The sequence below is a fragment of the Cottoperca gobio genome, unplaced genomic scaffold (assembly GCF_900634415.1).
Source record: "Cottoperca gobio unplaced genomic scaffold, fCotGob3.1 fCotGob3_221arrow_ctg1, whole genome shotgun sequence".
NCBI classification, from domain to species: Eukaryota; Metazoa; Chordata; class Actinopteri; order Perciformes; family Bovichtidae; genus Cottoperca; species Cottoperca gobio.
This window is the reverse complement of record NW_021166854.1, coordinates 29,805-57,780: the sequence shown is the minus strand read 5'-3', so window position 1 is coordinate 57,780 and position 27,976 is coordinate 29,805. Positions and strand designations below refer to the sequence as shown.

At 36.9% G+C, this 27,976-nt stretch overlaps 1 protein-coding gene across 5 annotated transcripts; it reads right to left on the bottom strand.

Moving 5' to 3' along the window:
* Window positions 1-52: 52 nt before the first annotated feature.
* Window positions 53-21,119, bottom strand: LOC115004920 (globoside alpha-1,3-N-acetylgalactosaminyltransferase 1-like). 5 transcript variants are annotated; one of them, XM_029426660.1, is made up of 11 exons: window positions 20,805-21,119; window positions 20,373-20,430; window positions 17,913-17,936; window positions 5,922-5,975; window positions 5,566-5,598; window positions 3,462-3,596; window positions 3,260-3,392; window positions 2,581-2,776; window positions 2,292-2,511; window positions 1,857-2,012; window positions 53-611 (listed from the first exon to the last, which is right to left on the bottom strand). In XM_029426660.1, the coding sequence occupies exons 1-10, from the start codon at window positions 20,962-20,964 to the stop codon at window positions 1,871-1,873; spliced, it is 1,155 nt and encodes a 384-aa protein (XP_029282520.1). In that variant the 5' UTR covers window positions 20,965-21,119; the 3' UTR covers window positions 53-611; window positions 1,857-1,870. The 5 variants fall into 5 exon arrangements, with proteins under 5 accessions (XP_029282520.1, XP_029282519.1, XP_029282521.1 ...); XM_029426659.1 differs by lacking the exon at window positions 53-611 and adding an exon at window positions 827-979; XM_029426661.1 differs by lacking the exon at window positions 53-611 and having other exon boundaries at window positions 1,345-2,012; window positions 20,373-20,427.
* Between the last annotated feature and the right edge of the window lie 6,857 nt (window positions 21,120-27,976).

Sequence of the window (27,976 nt, the reverse complement as noted above, 5' to 3'; positions counted from 1 at the left end):
AAATATAATAAAGCTGAATCCACCCTGTTTACAAACAATAAACCACATTAAATCAATTCAATAAACTTTATTGGCATCAGTTTAACAATGTAAGGATTATATTTCTTTATTAAAAAAAGGTACAATTCTTAAATTCAAGAAAATTGTAGAACAGTGTGTGTGTCGTAACTTAGCAAGATAATCATTATAACTAGACAAATACTAAAAAAAGAAAAAAACTTAAATTAAAGAAACAATTAATTCAGTTGTACCGTTAATGGGGTTTAATTGGCACGATTATCTTTAATTATTATCTTTCAGTAATTATTTTGCAGCTGAATCAAAAAATGTTTACAGGAAATAAAACCTTCAGCCTGTCCTTAAATATACAAGTTTACAGCCAACGGAGGCTAACGAACCAACCGCATGCTGAACATTCGTACACGACTGTTACAATAACTAATTCAAAAGAGAACTCTCTTATTGTTCTTGCACAACACTGAAGAATCACTCCAAGTGCTTCTTCCCTGAGTAATAGTGGTCTGAATATACTGAATGTGAAGACAATACACTATGCCTGAAGTTTGTTGTTGAAAAAGATGTCTGAAGATGGTACAGCTGGTAGGTATGAGCTGGAACACAAGAGAAACATAGAACCAAGTGTTACCAAGTTCAGGTTCAAACTTCAGATAAAAGGCACAAAAACCTAACTTATTAGACAGGTTTTTCTAAGAGTAACACCAGGTGTTATATTTATTAATAAAAAGGCCATAAATAACTATCATATACCCAATATTCCCTGTCAGTAGTAATGACACAAAGTAAGTATAAACAAAAAATGTAAATAATTTTGTATTTATTTTGTATTGTGTAATTAATAAATACAATTATGAAAAATGAATAACATTTGTAAAATAAAACCCATTATCTCTAATTCTTCAGCGTTTCATTGGCTACACGATACGCCAGTCATCAGGGGACTGGGCTGCTGCAGCTCCGTCTGTAAACAAAAGAAGAGGGCTGGCACTTCCTTATCAAGTTGACACTCATTGGCTCTTGATGGCTGTAGATAACGCATGGAAGCTCCGATTGGCTCAAATGAAGTGTCAATCGAAAGGTCAGAGTTCGGCATCCCGTTAGCAAATATCAAAATAGCTGTATTAGCTTGCTACGTGCCGTTTATTGATTATCATCGTGAAAATAAACACATCGATCAGCTGATTTCAAAGATTGCAACAGCTGTTCATGGGCTTTTATCAATTTGACGATGTTCCAAGATGTATATATTTTTTACTGGAAACGATCTATTAGACCTCTGCAATGACACAGGAAGTGTTTATTTTTGGATTATTACTGATTACAGGATTATGATGAGACTTCAGAGGTGAGTTGGCTCAAAGTTATGGGTTTGATTGTGTGAGATGCCTTCTGTACCTGCTGTTGTGATTGTGATCTCAAAACTGTTTTTCTCACTAAATAGACGAGACTAAGCTTTCTCTGAGTGTGTGGCGTTGTGTAACAACTCCATCATGGTGGACTGTACACAACAAAGGGCAAGATACAACCTCTCCGAAAAGGCAAGTGGACGGCCCAACCGTTAAGTGGTTAAAGATGAAAACACGACCTGTCAATCACAGGTAGCCCCACCCTAAAGCAGATGCTGCTTCATCCTCTATTTTAATCTAAATGTTTTCATAAATTACTAAATGAACATCATGTTGAAGAAGACTTGAAACTACAGATTGAGACATAAACTCATCAGGAAAATGTTACCGAGTTAACAAATCAAGAGATCTCATAGACTTCTATACAATCTGACATCTTTATACAACCAGTGGAGTCACCCAAATGCACATGCTCAGTGGAGGCGTGAACACCTCTTAGCAGGATCTCAGACGTTGGGCCGGATCTTGGCGTAGTTCTTCACGACTCCAGAGAACCTGACGATGTGGACCTCGGGGTTTCTGGGTTTGAAGTCCTGCCACAGGTACTCCGGGGACAGCACCTTACTGGGCTTGTTGACCCACATGTACCTAAACACAGAAACAGGAAGTACAGTCAGAAAACACAATCAGGGAGCAGACCTGCACAGGAGAGCGGCAGCTAAAAACTATCTTCATTCAGACAGTTTACTGTGAAGAGCTTGGATTTATAGAAAATTTATAGAAAATATTATATCGTTGTGTTATTCTTCTTAAGACTACAGACAGTCTCTGAGCAGCTCAGGTGAAGGTGCTCAGGGGCTCAATGGTGCAGCTCTGGAGTTTGTTTCAGTTAAGTTTCTCTCAAAGTTAATATTTATTTTCAGTGACCTGTTCAGGTGGCTCTCCTCCTGCCAGGCGGCCTCGATGTTGTTCCTGGCGTCCTCCTTGAAGTTGCGGTGGCAGGTCCTGGCCAGCAGGTGCACCTCCTGCAGGAGGCCTCCGAACGCCCCCCCGCAGTAGTAGAAATCCCCCTCCCCGGGGGCCACGTAGGCTCGGGACACAGGCCTGCGCTCATAGGGGAAACTGCTGCGCGGGTCCTTGTAGTACCCTGTACACAGAGCAATGTGTTAATAAAGTTATCGTCACGTACATGAGGGAGGAGGCGCTGCCCACTCACCCGGGTGTATCACCGCCACCAGCCTGCCCAGAGACTCCGTCCCCCAGCGGCCGTGGAACCTGGAGTCCACGTCCAGACAGAAGATGTAGTCCATGATGTTCCGGTGCCGCTCCTCAATCAGCGTCTGGATCAGCTCCATCCTGCGGGCGGAGATCTCCTGCCAGCGCTGCGAGTCGAGCACTGAACGCACCGTCAGCTGCACGAGCAAGAACCAGAACAAGAATCATAAATATACAAAACAAATACAAACATCAAAGTGTTTGTATTTGTATTGTAAGCGGTAGACGATGGATGTTTGTATTGTGCAGAAGTGTGAAAATTAAACTTCTCGTTTTGTTCAAAGAGCGAAGTTTCAGGAAGGTCGAGTATATGTGTAAGGCTTTTATTGTGAAAGGTAAGACGGAAAGTGTGAAGAGCACTAACGTCAACGTTCGCCTGCAGCCTGTTTACCGCCATCAAAACAGGAAGCAGTAAAACCCGCCTCTCGCTATATTTGATTGGCAGTTTGGCGAGCAGTGCGAAGCGTTGAGAACATGCAACAGAAAACAGTAGTTCTGCTGAAGACGGTTTCTACTAGCCTCCGTGTTATTATTGTATATTTACTGTACAAGGTGCTCCGGCCGTCACCTGCGGTGTGAGCCGGACGCCGAGGTGGGAACACTTCCTCTTCATTGTTTACCTTTCTGCCGGCGGCCATTTGGACTCGGGGCACCTCCTTCGGCTGGTCGGTGAACACGTAAACGTGCACATTGAAACCAACGAAGAAGTGCTGCTCTGCCGTCTCCAGGAAGTCCTTCAGGAACATGATATACCTGTGCAGAAGGTCAAAGGTCAGAGCGCTGTGTTCATGGCAGCATGGAAACCTCTGCGTTGTGACTCACTTTCCCACAGCGAACACGGTGGCGGTGATGCTGATGTTCTTCGGTCTGTAGATGCCGTCAAGGAGAACCGGGTCGAAGCTTCCCTCCCACACCACCGGCGCCAACCAGGGCGTCACCGTCACGACGTCGTTGCGACTACAGGAACAAACAACTAAAACAATTCACAATATGAAAGAAAATCTACTAAATATAGTTCCCTCTCATCTTTCTTTATCCAATTAAAGATTTTCTTTTCTGGAGGTACAAACGTTTCTTTGTAGACGTGAAACTGAAAATATATTTTGTCTTAAATAACAAAAAGAACCACATTGCATTTTAGTATTTCATATTTATATAGTTGGCTTTCAGATACTAACGCAGGACGTCAACAACACAGCGCCCTCTGCTGTTCAAACACAGTAGTGCAACCAGGGAGGGGAGTTGAACAGAACTTATTGATTTATTGCTTTACGGTCCGAATCTTCACCTTTTTGATCTCTGATCAATTTTCTACGTGGAATGAAAGTCTGAAGCAGGGGTGGGCAGTAAGTCACGCGTCACGTCACCACATGGATGTTGTGATACCGCAAGCGTCACAGGGAAAAAAAGTCAAAAAAACTAAACATAAGTTTTAGGTCATATCTCCCCCCCAGTCATACCTGTCAACCCTCCCATTTAAATATTTTACCGTAATTATCCCGTATTTCTAACCTTTCAAGGCTTAATTAAAAAAAGTGTCCAGTGGTAAAGTGTCCTCCGGTAGAGCAGGTGGCAGTATTTTGTTTAACTTTAGCTGAAAAACGTTATCCACCAGTAAACACACAGAAGAAGAAGAGAACATGATGAGAGTCACAGTGAACGGGAGATGGATGGAGACGCAGCTGTACCTGCCAAACAAAACTTTATGTAAGTACTAAATGTGAGGAGACGTTCTCTTATTTATTAAAAGCAGAGTCGGGCAAACTTGTGCTTTTTGTAAAGTGTGCCATGAGATGTTAGCATCGCACACAGCGGAACAATCGTCCAAGCACGAGCACGAGGCACAAACACACACACAAGCACAAAACATTGACTGTCAATGACTTCATGTGTGACAAGAACTGTGTCGGAGGCACCAAGAGACCAGAGCTGAGGGACAGATGTCGATGCTTTGTGTCAAAGATAATGTCGCCTTCAGCTTCTGCGATGATTTCAGTCGCAGTGTCGCGACATGTTTCCGACTCTGACATCACAAGGAAGTCCTCGTGGGGGAAACACAAGTCGCACAACTCATCCATCATCAAATACATTGATGATAATAACTCATCAAATAAAATAATTACATCTTATAAACATGTCTGTACAAGTAATACATACTTTAGATAAACATGTATTTCCTGAATGTATACCCGTCCCTTATGTGTTTACGATTACATTAGGCCTATATGGTGGGGGCTGGTGGCTGAGAGCTGTTAAGGTATGGACGCAGTGCGCCAGAAACTTTCCCTTATTTTGAAATTCAATGTTGACAGGTATGCCCCCAGTAGGTCATCATGTAAAATGGTGAAAGAAGCTGCAGCTTGCAGAAATGTTGGCGGTTCGGCAAATTTAATTTGATAATGTTTGCATAGCCGCAGAGTTCGGCTTCATGGAGATGAAGATCGCAGAGATGGAGCCTTCTGCTCCGCCGCTCCCAGACTGTGGAACACTATCCCTGAACATCTGAGGACGCCACAGACTGTGGATGCTTTTAATAACCCTAACCCTAAAAACATCTTTTTAACAGAGCATTTTGCTCGACTTTAACCATTTTAAAGTGTTGTCTTGTCTGGCTACCAAATGTTTTTATTTTATTTTTTAAATGTATATTCTGCTCATCGTTTTTACTCTGTAGCACTTTGAGTTTTGTTTAAGCAAATGAAAAGTGCGCCTATAAATACAACTTATTATTATTATGGTGTCGAGAAGCGGTATCCGAAATGAATTAATAAGCTCGAGCTACGATTCTGATGGTTTCACAATTCCCATCCCTGATCGCAGCTCATCTTTCCCCTCAACCATTTGAATGGTCACATATTTGTATCATGAGTTTAATTAATATTTAGCATAACATTCCTGTTAACAAACACCAGTGAACAATACTCACCCCTGCAAGATGCTCGGCTGTTTGTACTGCAGACTGAAACACAAACATCAGAACCAGAACAAAAGGGCTGTTAGTGCTGTTAGCCCTCCAGGGTGTCATCACCACTGTCACACATTCAGTTTGGTTCTAGTCGACCTTTTCACCTGCAAACAGGAAACCAACCACTAAGCTAACAGTTAGCATTAGCATCAATGTACACCATTACCAGTGTGTACCTTCTGCTGAGCCAACAGCTAGCGTTAGCATCAGTGTGTACCTGTTGCTGGACATGGAGGACACTGAATACAAACTAAAGCGAACAGGAAATAACCAAATTAATCTGTTTGTGGAGATTTTAAATCTGATGATGTACTCACTGCTCAGCCTCCAGGTGGAACTCATGACTCACAGGGAAAACATCTGCAGCAGCCCTACACACACACACACACACACACACCCACACACACACACACACACACACACACACGGTGAAGACTCGGGACGTCAGGATACCAGAAGTTTAGTAGTCGATATCAACACCAGAGAAACTCCACGATACTCGACACCACAGTAAAAACTAACAATAACCCCATGTACTCCTACACACACACTCTTTATGACTGTAACACACACTCTTTATGACTGTAACACACACTGTTTATTACTGTAACACACACTCTTTATTACTGTAACACACACTCTTTATGACTGTAACACACACTCTTTATGACTGTAATACACACTCTTTTACTGTAACACACACTCTTTATTACTGTAACACACACTATTTATGACTGTAACACATGCTCTTTATGACTGTAACACACGCTCTTTATGACTGTAACACACACTCTTTATGACTCTAACACACACTCTTTATGACTGTAACACACTCTTTATGACTCTTTATGACTGTAACACTCTTTATGACTGTAACACACACTCTTTATTACTGCAACACACACTCTGTATGACTGTAACACACTCTTTATGACTGTAACACACACTTTTTATGACTGTAACACACACTCTTTATGACTGTAACAAACACTCTTTATTACTGCAACACACACTCTGTATGACTGTAACACACTCTTTATGACTGTAACACACACTCTTTATGACTGTAACACACACTCCTTATGACTGTAACACACACTCTTTATGACTGCAACACACACTCTTTATGACTGCAACACACTCTTTATGACTGCAACACACACTCTTTATGACTGTAACACACACACTCTTTATGACTGTAACACACACACTCTTTATTACTGTAACACACACTCTTTGACTGTAACACACACACTCTTTATGACTGTAACACACACACACACACACTCTTTATTACTGTAACACACACTCAATTAAACCAGATGAAACCAATCAATTGGCTAAACTTCAAGCATGCCTTAAGGACATAAAAACTTGGATGTCTAGCAACTTTTTGATGTTAAACACAGACAAAACTGAAGTTATTATACTTGGCCCTAAACGCCTCCGAAACGCATTTTCTAATGACATAGAAGCTCTGGATGGCATTAACTTGGCCTCCAGCACCACTGTAAGGAATCTTGGCGTCATCTTTGATCAAGATCTGTCGTTTAACTCCCACATAAAACAAATCTCAAGGACTGCCTTCTTTCATCTACGTAACATTGCAAAAATAAGACACATCCTGTCTCAAAATGATGCAGAAAAACTAGTCCATGCATTTGTTACTTCAAGGCTGGATTACTGCAACTCATTGTTATCAGGTTGTCCAAAAAAGTCGGTTAAGACTCTTCAGTTGATCCAAAATGCAGCGGCACGTGTATTGACTAGAACAAGGAAATGGGATCATATTACTCCTGTATTAGCTGCTCTGCACTGGCTCCCGGTAAAATACAGAATAGAATTCAAAATCCTTCTCCTGACTTACAAATCAATTAAAGGTCAGGCTCCAGCATATCTTAAAGATCTCATAGTACCTTATAAACCAACTAGAGCATTACGCTCCCAGACTGCAGGGTTACTTGTGGTTCCTAGAGTCTCTAAGAGTACAATGGGAGCCAGAGCCTTCAGCTATCAAGCTCCTCTCCAGTGGAACCAGCTTCCAGTTTGTGTTCGGGAGGCAGACACACTCTCCACATTTAAGAGTAGGCTAAAGACTTTCCTTTTTGATAAAGCTTATAGTTAGGGCTGGCTCAGGTTTGCCCTGGATCAGCCCCTAGTTATGCTGCTATAGGCTTAGACTGCCGGGGGACACCTCCCTGCTCTCTTCCTTCTCTCCCTCTCTCTTCTTCTCCCTCTCTTCTTCTCCCTCTCTATCTGTATGCATTTATGTAAATGTATGTTACTAACTCACCATCCGGGGTATCATCCCCGGAGTGTCTGTCTCTCATGTGGCAGGTTGCCACTGATAAAGTTTACGTCAGGATCATGAATCGTGACAGCGCCTGCTGACCTGGTCCTGCTGGACACCGGGAAGCCTTATTGACATTTTCCTGGATTCATCCAAACTTTCTATTTCTTTTTTTTTCCAACACAACATAATTTCTGTCAAATGTTGTATTTGTACTATGTTGTTTATCCTGTACACACGACATCTATTGCACGTCTGTCCGTCCTGGGAGAGGGATCCCTCCTCAGTTGCTCTCCCTGAGGTTTCTTTTAGGAAGTTTTTCCTTGTGCGATGCGAGGGTCTAAGGACAGAGGGTCTAAGGACAGAGGATGTTGTAACCTGTACAGTCTGTAAAGCACACTGAGACAAATGTATAATTTGTGATATTGGGCTATACAAATAAATTTGATTTGATTTGATTCTTTATTACTGTAACACACACTCTTTATGACTGTAACACACTCTTTATGACTGTAACACACACTCTTTATGACTGTAACACACACTCTTTATGACTGTAACACACACTCTTTATGACTGCAACACACACTCTTTATGACTGCAACACACACTCTTTATTACTGTAACACACACTCTTTATGACTGTAACACACACTCTTTATGACTGCAACACACACTCTTTATTACTGTAACACACTCTTTATTACTGTAACACACACTCTTTATGACTGTAACACACTCTTTATGACTGTAAACACACACTCCTTATGACTGTATAACACACTCCTTATGACTGTAACACACACTCTTTATGACTGCAAGACACACTCTTTATGACTGCAACACACACTCTTTATGACTGCAACACACTCTTTATGACTGCAACACACACTCTTTATGACTGTAACACACACACTCTTTATTACTGTAACACACACTCTTTATTACTGTAACACACACTCTTTATGACTGCAACACACACTCTTTATGACTGCAAGACACACTCTTTATGACTGCAACACACACTCTTTATGACTGCAACACACTCTTTATGACTGCAACACACTCTTTATGACTGTAAACACACACTCCTTATGACTGTAACACACACTCCTTATGACTGTAACACACACTCTTTATGACTGCAAGACACACTCTTTATGACTGCAACACACACTCTTTATGACTGCAACACACTCTTTATGACTGCAACACACACTCTTTATGACTGTAACACACACACTCTTTATTACTGTAACACACACTCTTTGACTGTAACACACACACACTCTTTATGACTGTAACACACACACACACTCTTTATTACTGTAACACACACTCTTTATTACTGTAACACACACTCTTTATGACTGTAACACACTCTCTATGACTGTAACACACTCTTTATGACTGTAACACACACTCTTTATGACTGCAACACACACTCTTTATGACTGCAACACACACTCTTTATGACTGTAACACACACTCTTTATGACTGCAACACACACTCTTTATGACTGCAACACACACTCTTTATTACTGTAACACACGCTCTTTATTACTGTAACACACGCTCTTTATGACTGTAACACACACTCTTTATGACTGTAAACACACACTCCTTATGACTGTAACACACACTCCTTATGACTGTAACACACACTCTTTATGACTGCAAGACACATTCTTTATGACTGCAACACACACTCTTTATGACTGCAACACACTCTTTATGACTGTAACACACACTCTTTATGACTGTAACACACACACTCTTTATTACTGTAACACACACTCTTTATTACTGTAACACACACTCTTTATGACTGCAAGACACACTCTTTATGACTGCAACACACACTCTTTATGACTGCAACACACACTCTTTATGACTGTAACACACACTCTTTATGACAGCAACACACACTCTTTATGACTGCAACACACACTCTTTATGACTGCAAGACACACTCTTTATGACTGCAACACACACTCTTTATGACTGCAACACACACTCTTTATGACTGCAACACACACTCTTTATTACTGTAACACACACTCTTTATGACTGTAACACACACTCTTTATGACTGTAACACACACTCTTTATGACTGCAACACACACTCTTTATGACTGCAACACACACTCTTTATGACTGTAACACACACTCTTTATGACTGCAACACACACTCTTTATGACTGCAACACACACTCTTTATGACTGCAACACACACTCTTTATGACTGCAACACACACTCCTTATGACTGTAACACACACTCTTTATGACTGCAACACACTCTTTATGACTGCAACACACACTCTTTATGACTGCAAGACACACTCTTTATTACTGTAACACACACTTTATTACTGTAACACACACTCTTTATGACTGTAACACACACTCTTTATTACTGTAACACACACTCTTTATTACTGCAACACACACTCTTTATGACTGTAACACACACTCTTTATGACTGTAACACACACTCTTTATTACTGTAACACACACTCTTTATGACTAACACGCACACACACTCTTTATTACTGTAACACACTCTTTATTACTGTAACACACACTTATTACTGTAACACACACACTCTTTGACTAACACACACTCTTTATTACTGTAACACACACTCTTTATGACTGTAACACACACACTTTTTATGACTGTAACACACACACTCTTTATTACTGTAACACACACTCTTTATGACTGTAACACACACACACTCTTTATTACTGTAACACACACTCTTTATTACTGTAACACACACACACACACACACTCTTTATGACTGTAACACACACACACTCTTTATTACTGTAACACACACACACACACTCTTTATGACTGTAACACACACACACACACTTTATTACTGTAACACACACTCTTTATGACTGTAACACACACACACACTCTTTATGACTGTAACACACACACACTCTTTATTACTGTAACACACACACACACACACACTCTTTATGACTGTAACACACACACACACTTTATTACTGTAACACACACTCTTTATTACTGTAACACACACACACACTTTATTACTGTAACACACACTCTTTATTACTGTAACACACACACACTCTTTATGACTGTAACACACACACACTCTTTATGACTGTAACACACACACACACTTTATTACTGTAACACACACTCTTTATTACTGTAACACACACACACACACTCTTTATGACTGCAACACACACTCTTTATGACTGTAACACACACTCTTTATGACTGCAACACACTCTTTATGACTGCAACACACACTCTTTATGACTGCAAGACACACTCTTTATTACTGTAACACACACTTTATTACTGTAACACACACTCTTTATGACTGTAACACACACTCTTTATTACTGTAACACACACTCTTTATTACTGCAACACACACTCTTTATGACTGTAACACACACTCTTTATGACTGTAACACACACTCTTTATTACTGTAACACACACTCTTTATGACTAACACGCACACACACTCTTTATTACTGTAACACACTCTTTATTACTGTAACACACACTTATTACTGTAACACACATACTCTTTGACTAACACACACTCTTTATTACTGTAACACACACTCTTTATGACTGTAACACACACACTTTTTATGACTGTAACACACACACTCTTTATTACTGTAACACACACTCTTTATGACTGTAACACACACACACTCTTTATTACTGTAACACACACTCTTTATTACTGTAACACACACACACACACTCTTTATGACTGTAACACACACACACTCTTTATTACTGTAACACACACACACACTCTTTATGACTGTAACACACACACACACACTTTATTACTGTAACACACACTCTTTATGACTGTAACACACACACACTCTTTATGACTGTAACACACACACACTCTTTATTACTGTAACACACACACACACACACACACTCTTTATGACTGTAACACACACACACACTTTATTACTGTAACACACACTCTTTATTACTGTAACACACACACACACTTTATTACTGTAACACACACTCTTTATTACTGTAACACACACACACACTCTTTATGACTGTAACACACACACACTCTTTATGACTGTAACACACACACACACTTTATTACTGTAACACACACTCTTTATTACTGTAACACACACACACACACTCTTTATGACTGCAACACACACTCTTTATGACTGTAACACACACTCTTTATGACTGCAATACACTCTTTATGACTGTAACACACACTCTTTATGACTGCAACACACACTCTTTACTACTGTAACACACACTCTTTATTACTGCAACACACACTCTTTATGACTGTAACACACACTCTTTATTACTGTAACACACACTCTTTATGACTGCAACACACACTCTTTATGACTGTAACACACACTCTTTATGACTGTAACACACACTCTTTATGACTGTAACACACACACACTCTTTATTACTGTAACACACACTCTTTATTACTGTAACACACACACACACTCTTTATGACTGTAACACACACACACTCTTTATTACTGTAACACACACACACACACTCTTTATGACTGTAACACACACACACACACTTTATTACTGTAACACACACTCTTTATGACTGTAACACACACACACACACTCTTTATGACTGTAACACACACACCCTCTTTATTACTGTAACACACACACACACACACACACACACACACACTCTTTATGACTGTAACACACACACACACTTTATTACTGTAACACACACTCTTTATTACTGTAACACACACACACACTTTATTACTGTAACACACACTCTTTATTACTGTAACACACACACACACTCTTTATGACTGTAACACACACACACTCTTTATGACTGTAACACACACACACACTTTATTACTGTAACACACACTCTTTATTACTGTAACACACACACACACTCTTTATGACTGCAACACACACTCTTTATGACTGTAACACACACTCTTTATGACTGCAATACACTCTTTATGACTGTAACACACACTCTTTATGACTGCAACACACACTCTTTACTACTGTAACACACACTCTTTATTACTGCAACACACACTCTTTATGACTGTAACACACACTCTTTATTACTGTAACACACACTCTTTATGACTGCAACACACACTCTTTATGACTGTAACACACACTCTTTATGACTGTAACACACACACACACTTTATTACTGTAACACACACTCTTTATTACTGTAACACACACACACACTCTTTATGACTGTAACACACAAACACTCTTTATTACTGCAACACACACTCTTTATGACTGCAACACACACTCTTTATGACTGCAACACACACTCTTTATGACTGCAACACACACTCCTTATGACTGTAACACACACTCTTTATGACTGCAACACACTCTTTATGACTGCAACACACACTCTTTATGACTGCAAGACACACTCTTTATGACTGCAAGACACACTCTTTATTACTGTAACACACACTTTATTACTGTAACACACACTCTTTATGACTGTAACACACACTCTTTATTACTGTAACACACACTCTTTATTACTGCAACACACACTCTTTATGACTGTAACACACACTCTTTATGACTGTAACACACACTCTTTATTACTGTAACACACACTCTTTATGACTAACACGCACACACACTCTTTATTACTGTAACACACTCTTTATTACTGTAACACACACTTATTACTGTAACACACACACTCTTTGACTAACACACACTCTTTATTACTGTAACACACACTCTTTATGACTGTAACACACACACTTTTTATGACTGTAACACACACACTCTTTATTACTGTAACACACACTCTTTATGACTGTAACACACACACACTCTTTATTACTGTAACACACACTCTTTATTACTGTAACACACACACACACACACTCTTTATGACTGTAACACACACACACTCTTTATTACTGTAACACACACACACACACACTCTTTATGACTGTAACACACACACACACACACACACTTTATTACTGTAACACACACTCTTTATGACTGTAACACACACACACACACTCTTTATGACTGTAACACACACACTCTTTATTACTGTAACACACACACACACACTCTTTATGACTGTAACACACACACACACTTTATTACTGTAACACACACTCTTTATTACTGTAACACACACACACACTTTATTACTGTAACACACACTCTTTATTACTGTAACACACACACACACACTCTTTATGACTGTAACACACACACTCTTTATTACTGTAACACACACTCTTTATGACTGTAACACACACACACTCTTTATTACTGTAACACACACTCTTTATTACTGTAACACACACACACACACACTCTTTATGACTGTAACACACACACACTCTTTATTACTGTAACACACACACACACACACACACTCTTTATGACTGTAACACACACACACACACACTTTATTACTGTAACACACACTCTTTATGACTGTAACACACACACACACACACTCTTTATGACTGTAACACACACACTCTTTATTACTGTAACACACACACACACACACACACACACACACACTCTTTATGACTGTAACACACACACACACTTTATTACTGTAACACACACTCTTTATTACTGTAACACACACACACACTTTATTACTGTAACACACACTCTTTATTACTGTAACACACACACACACTCTTTATGACTGTAACACACACACACACACTTTATTACTGTAACACACACTCTTTATTACTGTAACACACACACACACTCTCTTTATGACTGCAACACACACTCTTTATGACTGTAACACACACTCTTTATGACTGCAATACACTCTTTATGACTGTAACACACACTCTTTATGACTGCAACACACACTCTTTACTACTGTAACACACACTCTTTATTACTGCAACACACACTCTTTATGACTGTAACACACACTCTTTATTACTGTAACACACACTCTTTATGACTGCAACACACACTCTTTATGACTGTAACACACACTCTTTATGACTGTAACACACACTCTTTATGACTGTAACACACACACACTTTATTACTGTAACACACACTCTTTATTACTGTAACACACACACACACTCTTTATGACTGTAACACACACACACTCTTTATTACTGCAACACACACTCTTTATGACTGCAACACACACTCTTTATGACTGCAACACACACTCTTTATGACTGCAACACACACTCCTTATGACTGTAACACACACTCTTTATGACTGCAACACACTCTTTATGACTGCAACACACACTCTTTATGACTGCAAGACACACTCTTTATGACTGCAAGACACACTCTTTATTACTGTAACACACACTTTATTACTGTAACACACACTCTTTATGACTGTAACACACACTCTTTATTACTGTAACACAAACTCTTTATTACTGCAACACACACTCTTTATGACTGTAACACACACTCTTTATTACTGTAACACACACTCTTTATGACTAACACGCACACACACTCTTTATTACTGTAACACACTCTTTATTACTGTAACACACTTATTACTGTAACACACACACTCTTTGACTAACACACACTCTTTATTACTGTAACACACACTCTTTATGACTGTAACACACACACCTTTTATGACTGTAACACACACACTCTTTATTACTGTAACACACACTCTTTATGACTGTAACACACACACACTCTTTATTACTGTAACACACACACACACACTCTTTATGACTGTAACACACACACACACACACTCTTTATGACTGTAACACACACACACACACACTTTATTACTGTAACACACACTCTTTATTACTGTAACACACACACACACTTTATTACTGTAACACACACTCTTTATTACTGTAACACACACACTCTTTATGACTAACACACACACACTCTTTATGACTGTAACACACACACACACTTTATTACTGTAACACACACTCTTTATTACTGTAACACACACACACACACACTCTTTATGACTGCAACACACACTCTTTATGACTGTAACACACACTCTTTATGACTGCAATACACACTCTTTATGACTGCAACACACACTCTTTACTACTGTAACACACACTCTTTATTACTGCAACACACACTCTTTATGACTGTAACACACACTCTTTATTACTGTAACACACACTCTTTATGACTGCAACACACTCTTTATGACTGTAACACACACTCTTTATTACTGTAACACACACTCTTTATGACTAACACGCACACACACTCTTTATTACTGTAACACACACACACACACTTTATTACTGTAACACACATTCTTTATGACTGTAACACACACACTTTTTATGACTGTAACACACACACTCTTTATTACTGTAACACACACTCTTTATGACTGTAACACACACACACTCTTTATTACTGTAACACACACTCTTTATTACTGTAACACACACACACACACTCTTTATGACTGTAACACACACACACTCTTTATTACTGTAACACACACACACACACACACACTCTTTATGACTGTAACACACACACACACTTTATTACTGTAACACACACTCTTTATTACTGTAACACACACACACACACACTCTTTATGACTGTAACACACACACACTCTTTATTACTGTAACACACACACACACACACTCTTTATGACTGTAACACACACACACACACTTTATTACTGTAACACACACTCTTTATTACTGTAACACACACACACACTTTATTACTGTAACACACACACTCTTTATTACTGTAACACACACACACACTCTTTATGACTGTAACACACACACACTCTTTATGACTGTAACACACACACACACTTTATTACTGTAACACACTCTTTATTACTGTAACACACACACACACTCTTTATGACTGCAACACACACTCTTTATGACTGTAACACACACTCTTTATGACTGCAATACACACTCTTTATGACTGTAACACACACTCTTTATGACTGCAACACACACTCTTTACTACTGTAACACACACTCTTTATTACTGCAACACACACTCTTTATGACTGTAACACACACTCTTTATTACTGTAACACACACTCTTTATGACTGCAACACACACTCTTTATGACTGTAACACACACTCTTTATGACTGTAACACACACACACACACTTTATTACTGTAACACACACTCTTTATTACTGTAACACACACACACACTCTTTATGACTGTAACACACACACACTCTTTATTACTGTAACACACTCTTTATTACTGTAACACACACACACACACTCTTTATGACTGTAACACACACACACTTTATTACTGTAACACACACTCTTTATTACTGTAACACACACACACACTCTTTATGACTGCAACACACACTCTTTATGACTGCAACACACACTCTTTATGACTGCAATACACACTCTTTATGACTGTAACACACACTCTTTATGACTGCAACACACACTCTTTACTACTGTAACACACACTCTTTATGACTGTAACACACTCTTTATGACTGTAACACACACTCTTTATGACTGCAACACATACTCTTTATGACTGTAACACACACTCTTTATGACTGTAACACACTCTTTATGACTGTAACACACACTCTTTATGACTGCAACACATACTCTTTATGACTGTAACACACACTCTTTATGACTGTAACACACTCTTTATGACTGCAACACACTCTTTATGACTGTAACACACACTCTTTATGACTGCAACACACACTCTTTACTATTGTAACACACACTCTTTATGACTGCAACACACACTCTTTACTATTGTAACACACACTCTTTATGACTGCAACACACACTCTTTATTACTTCTGGTTTCTGTCAGGAAGTTAAACTCATAATTCCTCTAATATCTATTTTATTTGTGTGTGTGTGTGTGTGTGTGTGTGTGTGTAACACATTATTGCAGTGCAGCAGACAGACCTGCTCTGGTTCCAGTACAGGAATCTGTGGAAACATTGTTAGAATATATTTACACACTGTGATGACAATTACAAAATGAAATGAAAATGAAATTAACAAATATAGAAGTTAGAGCTTTGGTTTTATTTAATGAAGAGGCAAAGTGTTTTTAGCTGAAAGACAGAACCTGCAGCAACATGTGCTACAAGTATCTGACCCGAGTTTACAGAAGCACTTCCTTCATACGGTCGAGCTGCTCGGGTAGATAAAACACATTTCTGTCTACCACATGGGAACAAAGGCACAGAGACGTCACACATGTTAATCACAACTGCTAAGATAACACGGTCACAGTGCAGCTCCTGTCTGTCCACTGCCACAGACAGAGACATGTGACAGCGGTGAGGAACACAGGGTCACTGAGGACAAACTACTTCATAGAGATCAAACATAAGACTAAACGATACATGACACGACACACAGCTTATATGTTTCATTCAATTAAATGCAGCTCTGTGATTCTCTGGTTGTTAGTTTGGGAACCTGTATATTTAATAACACAGAATTAGTATGAACCTGTATATTTAATAACACAGTATTAGTATGAACCTGTATGAACCTGTATATTTAATAACACAGTATTAGTATGAACCTGTATATTTAATAACACAGTATTAGTATGAACCTGTATATTTAATAACACAGTATTAGTATGAACCTGTATATTTAATTACACAGTATTAGTATGAACCTGTATATTTAATAACACAGTATTAGTATGAACCTGTATGAACCTGTATATTTAATAACACAGTATTAGTATGAACCTGTATGAACCTGTATCTTTAATAACACAGTATTAGTATGAACCTGTATATTTAATAACACAGTATTAGTATGAACCTGTGTATTTAATAACACAGTATTAGTATGAACCTGTGTATTTAATAACACAGTATTAGTATGAACCTGTATGAACCTGTATATTTAATAACACAGTATTAGTATGAACCTGTATGAACCTGTATATTTAATAACACAGTATTAGTATGAACCTGTATATTTAATAACACAGTATCAGTATGAACCTGTATCTTTAATAACACAGTATTAGTATGAACCTGTATATTTAATAACACAGTATTAGTATGAACCTGTATGAACCTGTGTATTTAATAACACAGTATTAGTATGAACCTGTGTATTTAATAACACAGTATTAGTATGAACCTGTGTATTTAATAACACAGTATTAGTATGAACCTGTGTATTTAATAACACAGTATTAGTATGAACCTGTGTATTTAATAACACAGTATTAGTATGAACCTGTATGAACCTGTATATTTAATAACACAGTATTAGTATGAACCTGTATATTTAATAACACAGTATTAGTATGAACCTGTATCTTTAATAACACAGTATTAGTATGAACGTGTATATTTAATAACACAGTATTAGTATGAACCTGTATATTTAATAACACAGTATTAGTATGAACCTGTATGAACCTGTATCTTTAATAACACAGTATTAGTATGAACCTGTATATTTAATAACACAGTATTAGTATGAACCTGTGTATTTAATAACACAGTATTAGTATAAACCTGTGTATTTAATAACACAGTATTAGTATGAACCTGTATATTTAATAACACAGTATTAGTATGAACCTGTGTATTTAATAACACAGTATTAGTATGAACCTGTATATTTAATAACACAGTATTAGTATGAACCTGTATATTTAATAACACAGTATTAGTATGAACCTGTATATTTAATAACACAGTATTAGTATGAACCTGTGTGTTTAATAACACAGTATTAGTATGAACCTGTATATGAACCTGTGTGTTTAATAACACAGTATTAGTATGAACCTGTATATGAACCTGTATATTTAATTACACAGTATTAGTATGAACCTGTATATTTAATAACACAGTATTAGTATGAACCTGTATGAACCTGTGTATTTAATAACACAGTATTAGTATGAACCTGTGTATTTAATAACACAGTATTAGTATGAACCTGTATATTTAATAACACAGTATCAGTATGAACCTGTATCTTTAATAACACAGTATTAGTATGAACCTGTATATTTAATAACACAGTATTAGTATGAACCTGTATGAACCTGTGTATTTAATAACACAGTATTAGTATGAACCTGTGTATTTAATAACACAGTATTAGTATGAACCTGTGTATTTAATAACACAGTATTAGTATGAACCTGTGTATTTAATTACACAGTATTAGTATGAACCTGTATATTTAATAACACAGTATTAATATGAACCTGTGTTTAATAACACAGTATTAGTATGTACCTGTGTGTTTAATAACACAGTATTAGTATGAACCTGTATATTTAATAACACAGTATTAATATGAACCTGTATATTTAATAACACAGTATTAGTAATACTAGTAATATTAGTAATAGTATTAGTAGAGACTCACCCCAGCAGCAGGGCTACCAGCAGGATCAGACCCGCAGCTCTGCAGCTCTTCATCTCTGCTGATCCACAAACACAGTTCATGAGAAACTTTACAGAACAAACTGTCATATAAATGTAGTGCAGTAAAAGTATAAAGTAGCAGAAAATGGAAATACTGATGTAAAGTACAAGTACCTGAAACTTGCAGTATTTCAGAAAATGTACTTCGTTACATTTTAACAGGAAGTTTGTTTGTTTGTTGGTTTGTTTGTATAAGAGTTTCTGCAGATCGATATCAGACGATCAACACAGGGCTACTCCCGGGGGATGGGAGAACACGGAGAGGCTTCTGTACCAGACTCCATAGCGAAAATACACATTTTAAGATTCGGCTGACCCGGGTCTTTAGAGGACTGAACGAGCCGAATTGAAGTATCCTGCGTCAATGACTCACCTCCACCTGTTTCCCGGTCCCGGTGTGTAACGTCAAACCGACACAAGGTGATCACGGAGGTTATTTCCGCGTGAGCCCCGAGCAGACACTGACTGTCAATCAACCCAGCGTGGAGTTCCACGAGACAAACGGAAGCAGAGACACCTGTCTGTGTCCGCATGCCACACCCAACCGCGCTGACTCTCTGCTCTAAACAGGAAGTGTAACACAGACCTTCAGGGCTGCGTACCAAACCTCATGCTCTTTATTTCTACTTTAGTTAATTCTTACAAAGTTCCTACTGCTGCATGTAGACACTTTGTCATCCTGCATTTCAAGCACTCTGTAGTCTAAACAGACTTAAAAGTATGTTAGTGTGTACGCACCCCATCACGTGACCTGCCATTGAGGCCTCGCCCCCTAGCCCTCCCCTCAGGTAACATCAGGTCACCAGGGGGACATCTTCAAGTGTGTATTTGTTTATTATGTATGAATACATAATAAACAAATACACATTATTATAAATTAAACAGAAATTTAACACAAAAAACTACAATGACACAAAACAACTACAGAGAGAGACACAAAAGGACCACAAAGATACACAACATGACTACAAAGAGACACAAAACAACCCCGAAGACACAAAACAACTACAAAGACACAAAACTACTAAAACGACACACAAAACAACATCAAAGAAAAACTAAACAGCTAGAAAGAGACACAAAACAACTGCAAAGAGACACAAAACGACTGCAAAAAGACACTAAACAACCTCAAAGACACAGAACTACTACAAAGAGACACAACATGACCACAAAGAGACACAAAACAACTACAAAGAGACACAAAGCAACCTCAAAGACACAAAACAACTACAGCGAGACACAAAACAACCAAAAAAGAAACAAAATGACAACAAAGATACACTAAACAACCTCAAAGACACAAAAGCACCACAAAGATACACAACATGACTACAAAGAGACACAAAATGACCACAACGAGACACAAAACAACCCCAAAGACACAAAACAACTACAGCGAGACACAAAACAACCAAAAAAGAAACAAAATGACAACAAAGATACACAAAACAACCTCAAAGACACAAAAGCACCACAAAGATACACAACATGACTACAAAGAGACTCAAAACAACTACAAAGAGACACAAAACAACCCCAAAGACACAAAACAACTGCAAAAAGAAACAAAACACCCTCAAAGACACAAAACAACTCCAAAGAGACACAAAACGACTGCAAAAAGACAACGAAGAGACACCAAACAATCCCGAAGACACAAAACAACTGCAAAAAGAAACTAAACAACCTCAAAGACACAGAACTACTACAAAGAGACACAAAATGACCACAAAGAGACACAAAACAACCCCAAAGACACAAAACAACCAAAAAAGAAACAAAATGACAACAAAGATACACAAAACAACCTCAAAGACACAAAAGCACCACAAAGATACACAACATGACTACAAAGAGACACAAAACAACTACAAAGAGACACAAAACAACCCCGAAGACACAAAACAACCCCAAAGACACAAAACAACTCCAAAGAGACACAAAACGACTGCAAAAAGACAACGAAGAGACACCAAACAACCTCAAAGAGACACAAAATGAGCACAAAGAAACACAACACAACTACAAAGGGACACAAAATTACCACAAAAAGACACAAAACAACCTCAAAGACACAAAATGACTACATAGAGACAAAACAACTGCAAAGACACACAAAACGACTGCAAAAAGACAAAAGAGAAGATAAAGAGACACCAAACAACTCCAAAGAGACACAAAACGACTGCAAAAAGACAATGAAGAGACACCAAACAACCTCAAAGAGACACAAAATGAGCACAAAGAAACACAACACAACTACAAAGGGACACAAAATTACCACAAAAAGACACAAAACAACCTCAAAGACACAAAATGACTACATAGAGACAAAACAACTGCAAAGACACACAAAACGACTGCAAAAAGACAAAAGAGAAGATAAAGAGACACCAAACAACCTCAAAGAGACAAAAATGAGCACAAAGAGACACAAAAAAACTACAAAGAGACACAAAACAACCTCAAAGACACAAAAAGACTACAAAGAGACACAAATGACAACAAAGAGACAGAACAACCTCAAAGACACAAAACAACCTCAAAGACACACAACAACCACAAAGAGACTTTGTATTTGTACATGTCTTTGTGTAGGCCCGTCTCTGATAATCTGTCCATGGTTGAAGCTATTTATTGATATGATTGAATTTGTTTTATTTGTTTTAAATGTATTGCACTGAATTACATGTGTACAGTTCAGGCCTTGACAGGACTTTGTGTTTGTGTTTGGGATGAGTTTCTGTGTTGAAACTGAAGTGGAAAGTGAATGAAGCTGCATGCGGAGGACTTTCCTCGGCTGTCTCTGAATCATCACATTTCTGAACAAACTGGCGCTAGGAGTGAAAACCCTGAGCGACGGTTTCCTTCCTGTTTGCACAGATCCTCCTCTTTTCAGTCTAAATGTAAACTGAACTTCCTGCCTCGTGGCTCCGGCTCTTCTCTGTAAATGTAAACTGAAGACTTTAAACCGCATCCTGAGCAGCGAGGCCTGACGCCACAGACAGGTTTTATTTGATCCATACAGAAAACATTACGATGGAATAATAAACAGCAAACTGATGATTTAGTTTCCGACCTTCGTTTAACCCTTTAAATCATCACCAGTAATAAAGTCTTTATATCAAAGTCTCGTTAATAATGATTTAAATCACATAAGTCAGTGAGACTGAATAAATACATGGACAATAATATAATAATAATAATATGTTTACAGACTATTATATACAAACTATCAGAATCAGAAATACATTGACGCCTTTATTCTACAATGAAAATATAAATAAACAGAGAAATGATAAGAAACAGAAATAAATATTTATAAAGATGTGCATTAAACAACATTTAAAACATTTTATACGAACTATTGATATAGAAAAAGAAAACTTGTTTACTAGAATATATAACAACACTGTAATTATGGGATGTTTGATACGTGTTTTAGAACGCTAAGAAACAGGATTATTAGTTGAAATTTACAGTATAAATAAATAAAAGCAGATTATTACACAGTTGTCAGTATATGTACACATATTATTGTGTTTAATTTCTTTTAATACCTTTTCTCAAATAGAAACTTGACTTAAAATCGACCAAATAAAATATAAGGTTTTCCTTATTTATTTAAATTTTTTAGCTTTAATTTAAAACTTTAAAGGTCCTTTAAGGCACAAAATCCCTATGAAGTTATTAAGATAATATAATAAATAACTTTATTAACCACAAAGTAAATTATTGTGCCAAAATTACAACATAAGAATAAAAACACAGCAGAGTTTCCATTCATTCATTCATTCATTTGTCCCTATTCTGATACACAGATACATATCAGAATAGGTACTAAAAATGTATTTATTATTATTATTATTATTATTATTATATCATTTATATCTAGTCATATCATTTGCTATAATAATAATTATTATTATTAACTATAATTAGGAATGGGGGGGAATGGGTGGATGGAGGGCAGGGGGGAGGGGGTGAAAAGGGAAATTTCCAAATTTCGTAGAATTCTTTCGTACATTTTGGTTTGAAGACCTCAGAGTTTCAGTTTCTGTCCGTCCAGGATGAAGCTTTATTTAAACCACAAGATGACAGAGACGCTCATCAGAACCAGAACCTCCAGCAGCAGAACCAGAACCAGAACTTGGCGGTGAGTTCATCATCGGATATTATTAATTATTAACCAACATATTTCAAATATAGGATGATTTACAAATATATAAAACTGCAGTATGAGCGATAGTGTTAGATTCATTTTCAGAGTATAAATCTAAAGAACTGTACATAATAATAATAATAATAACAATAACCTTCAAATTTAAAATAACATTTATTTTATTTCTATTATGAAACTCCTGTTTTCTGATGCTTAATGAATTATTATATAATAATATATACATATTTACATACATAATACAATGTATTAGTACAGAGACATGACTTGGAAGGCGTACCTGCAGACCACTAGGACAACAACACCTGGTGTTTTGAAATTTGGTATTTTGTTATAAATTAAACTTTATACAAGAGCTAAAACCGTTTGTACATTAACAGAACATTCATTAGTTTCAGTCATTTTTCAAGTAAAAAGATTAGTTAATTTAAATTATAAAAAATATAATAGTTATGTTAATATATTAGTTATAATGTATATTAGTTATAATGTATATTATAATATAACATATATATATTATATAAAATGCACAGAGTATTTTTACAATGTAGTATTAGTACTTTTAATAATACAGAGTATTTTACAGTGTAGTATTAGTACTTTTAATCATACAGAGTATTTTACAATGTAGTATTAGTACTTTTAATAATACAGAGTATTTTACAGTGTAGTATTAGTACTTTTAATAATACAGAGTATTTTACAGTGTAGTATTAGTACTTTTAATAATAAAGAGTATTTTACAGTGTAGTATTAGTACTTTTAATAATACAGAGTATTTTACAGTGTAGTATTAGTACTTTTAATAATAAAGAGTATTTTACAGTGTAGTATTAGTACTTTTAATAATACAGAGTATTTTACAGTGTAGTATTAGTACTTTTAATAATACAGAGTATTTTACAGTGTAGTATTAGTACTTTTAATAATAGAGTATTTTACAGTGTAGTATTAGTACTTTTAATAATAGAGTATTTTACAGTGTAGTATTAGTACTTTTAATAATAGAGTATTTTACAGTGTAGTATTAGTACTTTTAATAATACAGAGTATTTTACAGTGTAGTATTAGTACTTTTAATAATAAAGAGTATTTTACAGTGTAGTATTAGTACTTTTAATAATACAGAGTATTTTACAGTGTAGTATTAGTACTTTTAATAATAAAGAGTATTTTACAGTGTAGTATTAGTACTTTTAATAATACAGAGTATTTTACAGTGTAGTATTAGTACTTTTAATAATACAGAGTATTTTACAGTGTAGTATTAGTACTTTTAATAATAGAGTATTTTACAGTGTAGTATTAGTACTTTTAATAATAGAGTATTTTACAGTGTAGTATTAGTACTTTTAATAATAGAGTATTTTACAGTGTAGTATTAGTACTTTTAATAATACAGAGTATTTTACAGTGTAGTATCAGTACTTTTACTGCAGTAAAGGATCTCGTCACTGAAGTCTCCCTTTCCTCAAAAACAGTTTTAAAATCTGTCAAACATTTAAAAACTTCTTACTGACCCTAAACGAACATTAATTATGATATTTGCATCATCCGCTGATTTTGTGTTTAATCACATTTTCCCAGCGAATAAAGTGACGCTCACAGTGATCGTAATAACACAACATGATTTCCACGCACATCGAGTTTCCTCAGTGGTCAGAAACATCGAGTGTCGGAGCGGAAATGGAAATATTAGTCAGCCAATAGAAACTTTTCAGAGTCCTGGTCTGAGATCAGTTTGACTCACAAACTTCAGGAAGCAGCGCGTTTACATTCATGTTGAAACTTTATGTTATTATATATTATTACACATGTTGCTTCACGTTAATATTAAATGAAAGTGACGGTTTATTTCCTCTGAAATGAAACTCAACTTGGTCACCGACTCTGAAATATTTCCTCCTCTGATCTGACGCTCATTGTTGTGACAAACAATATTTAACATTTTCTATCACGTTCAGATCAGAGGTCACAAACACTATGTATTTTGAAACTTTAGTTTAATTGAATTAAAAGTTGTAATTTAATGTATAAAGAGATTCTCCTCAGCTGGGATTCAGGACACATTTCAGTTTAACATTTAAATTATTTTTATAAAGATACGTAATAAATAATAAATAATGACATCATGAGGGATTTCTACATAAACCTAAAAAGCTAAACCTTTCCCAATGAGCTCTCAGCTGGTTTAAATGGCATCGCCCTTGGAAATTAAAAAATAGGCGAACCACAAGGCTCCAGTGTGGGACCCCTGCAGTTTTAGAAACAGAAATAAGAAATAAATATTTATAATGATGTGCACTAAACAACATTTAAAACATGTTATACCAACTATTGATTTAGAAAAAGGAATCATGTTTACTAGACACATGCAGTTTTCCTTCTTCACCAATGATCTGTAAGGAGGTTCAGTGTCAAATGTTTGCTGATGATGCAGTTATTTATGTACCTGTAACTCTGAACTGTGTGAAACTTGCCTCAAAAAACAAAATATTTGTGATGGCTTCACAATAACGAGAAGAAAAGTAAATTAATTGTCGTAGGAGAGTTACCAAGAGCATCAAAACTAAGTTTAACTTCTAAGATCTTGTTTACCTGTAAAGGCCAACTATAAACGCATGGCAGGATTTTATCGCGTCTTTCTAATTGTGTAAATGAACTGTAATGAAACTGTCGATTATGTCATTAGACAAACAAGCTCTGAATATATTGGATCAGAACACAATAAACTGTCATCATTGTAGAATTTAGAAAACATTTAATCTACTGAGCTTTGAGAATTGTACAAATCTTTCATGTATAAAATCTTTCAAGTGTTTGAATGGCCCAGAACTAGTTAATCAAATAGTTGTAAAGTATAACGTAAATAAGCCACTACTGTCGGTCCTTTAATACTAACTGAATGTAACACTTTGAGTCGATCTCAGACACAATGAATATATTAATTGCACATTTAAAGGATTAGAAACCTGCATGAACCTTCAGTGACTCACCTGGCAGAGCAGTCGTCCCGGGCTCTGTGGTTGTGGTTTGGACTCTTAAGGGTTTTATGACTCACATTGGTCCGTACAGCCAGCCAATCTGCTGCTTCCTGTGTTCCAGATCACCTGAACTCACCTGGAGCTGCCGGTTCACACCTGAAGCTACTCACACCAGAACCAGAACCAGGACCAGGACCACTTGAAGAACAAGAATCTGCACCATGACTTGCTTCAGGTGAAGGTTTTTAAAACTCAGGACGTCAGTTTGTGCATCTGAGGAGGCGTTCTTTTTAAACACACTTACTACACACTTTACTACACACTATATACACACTTTAGACCACACTTTACTACACACTTTACTACAACCCATATACA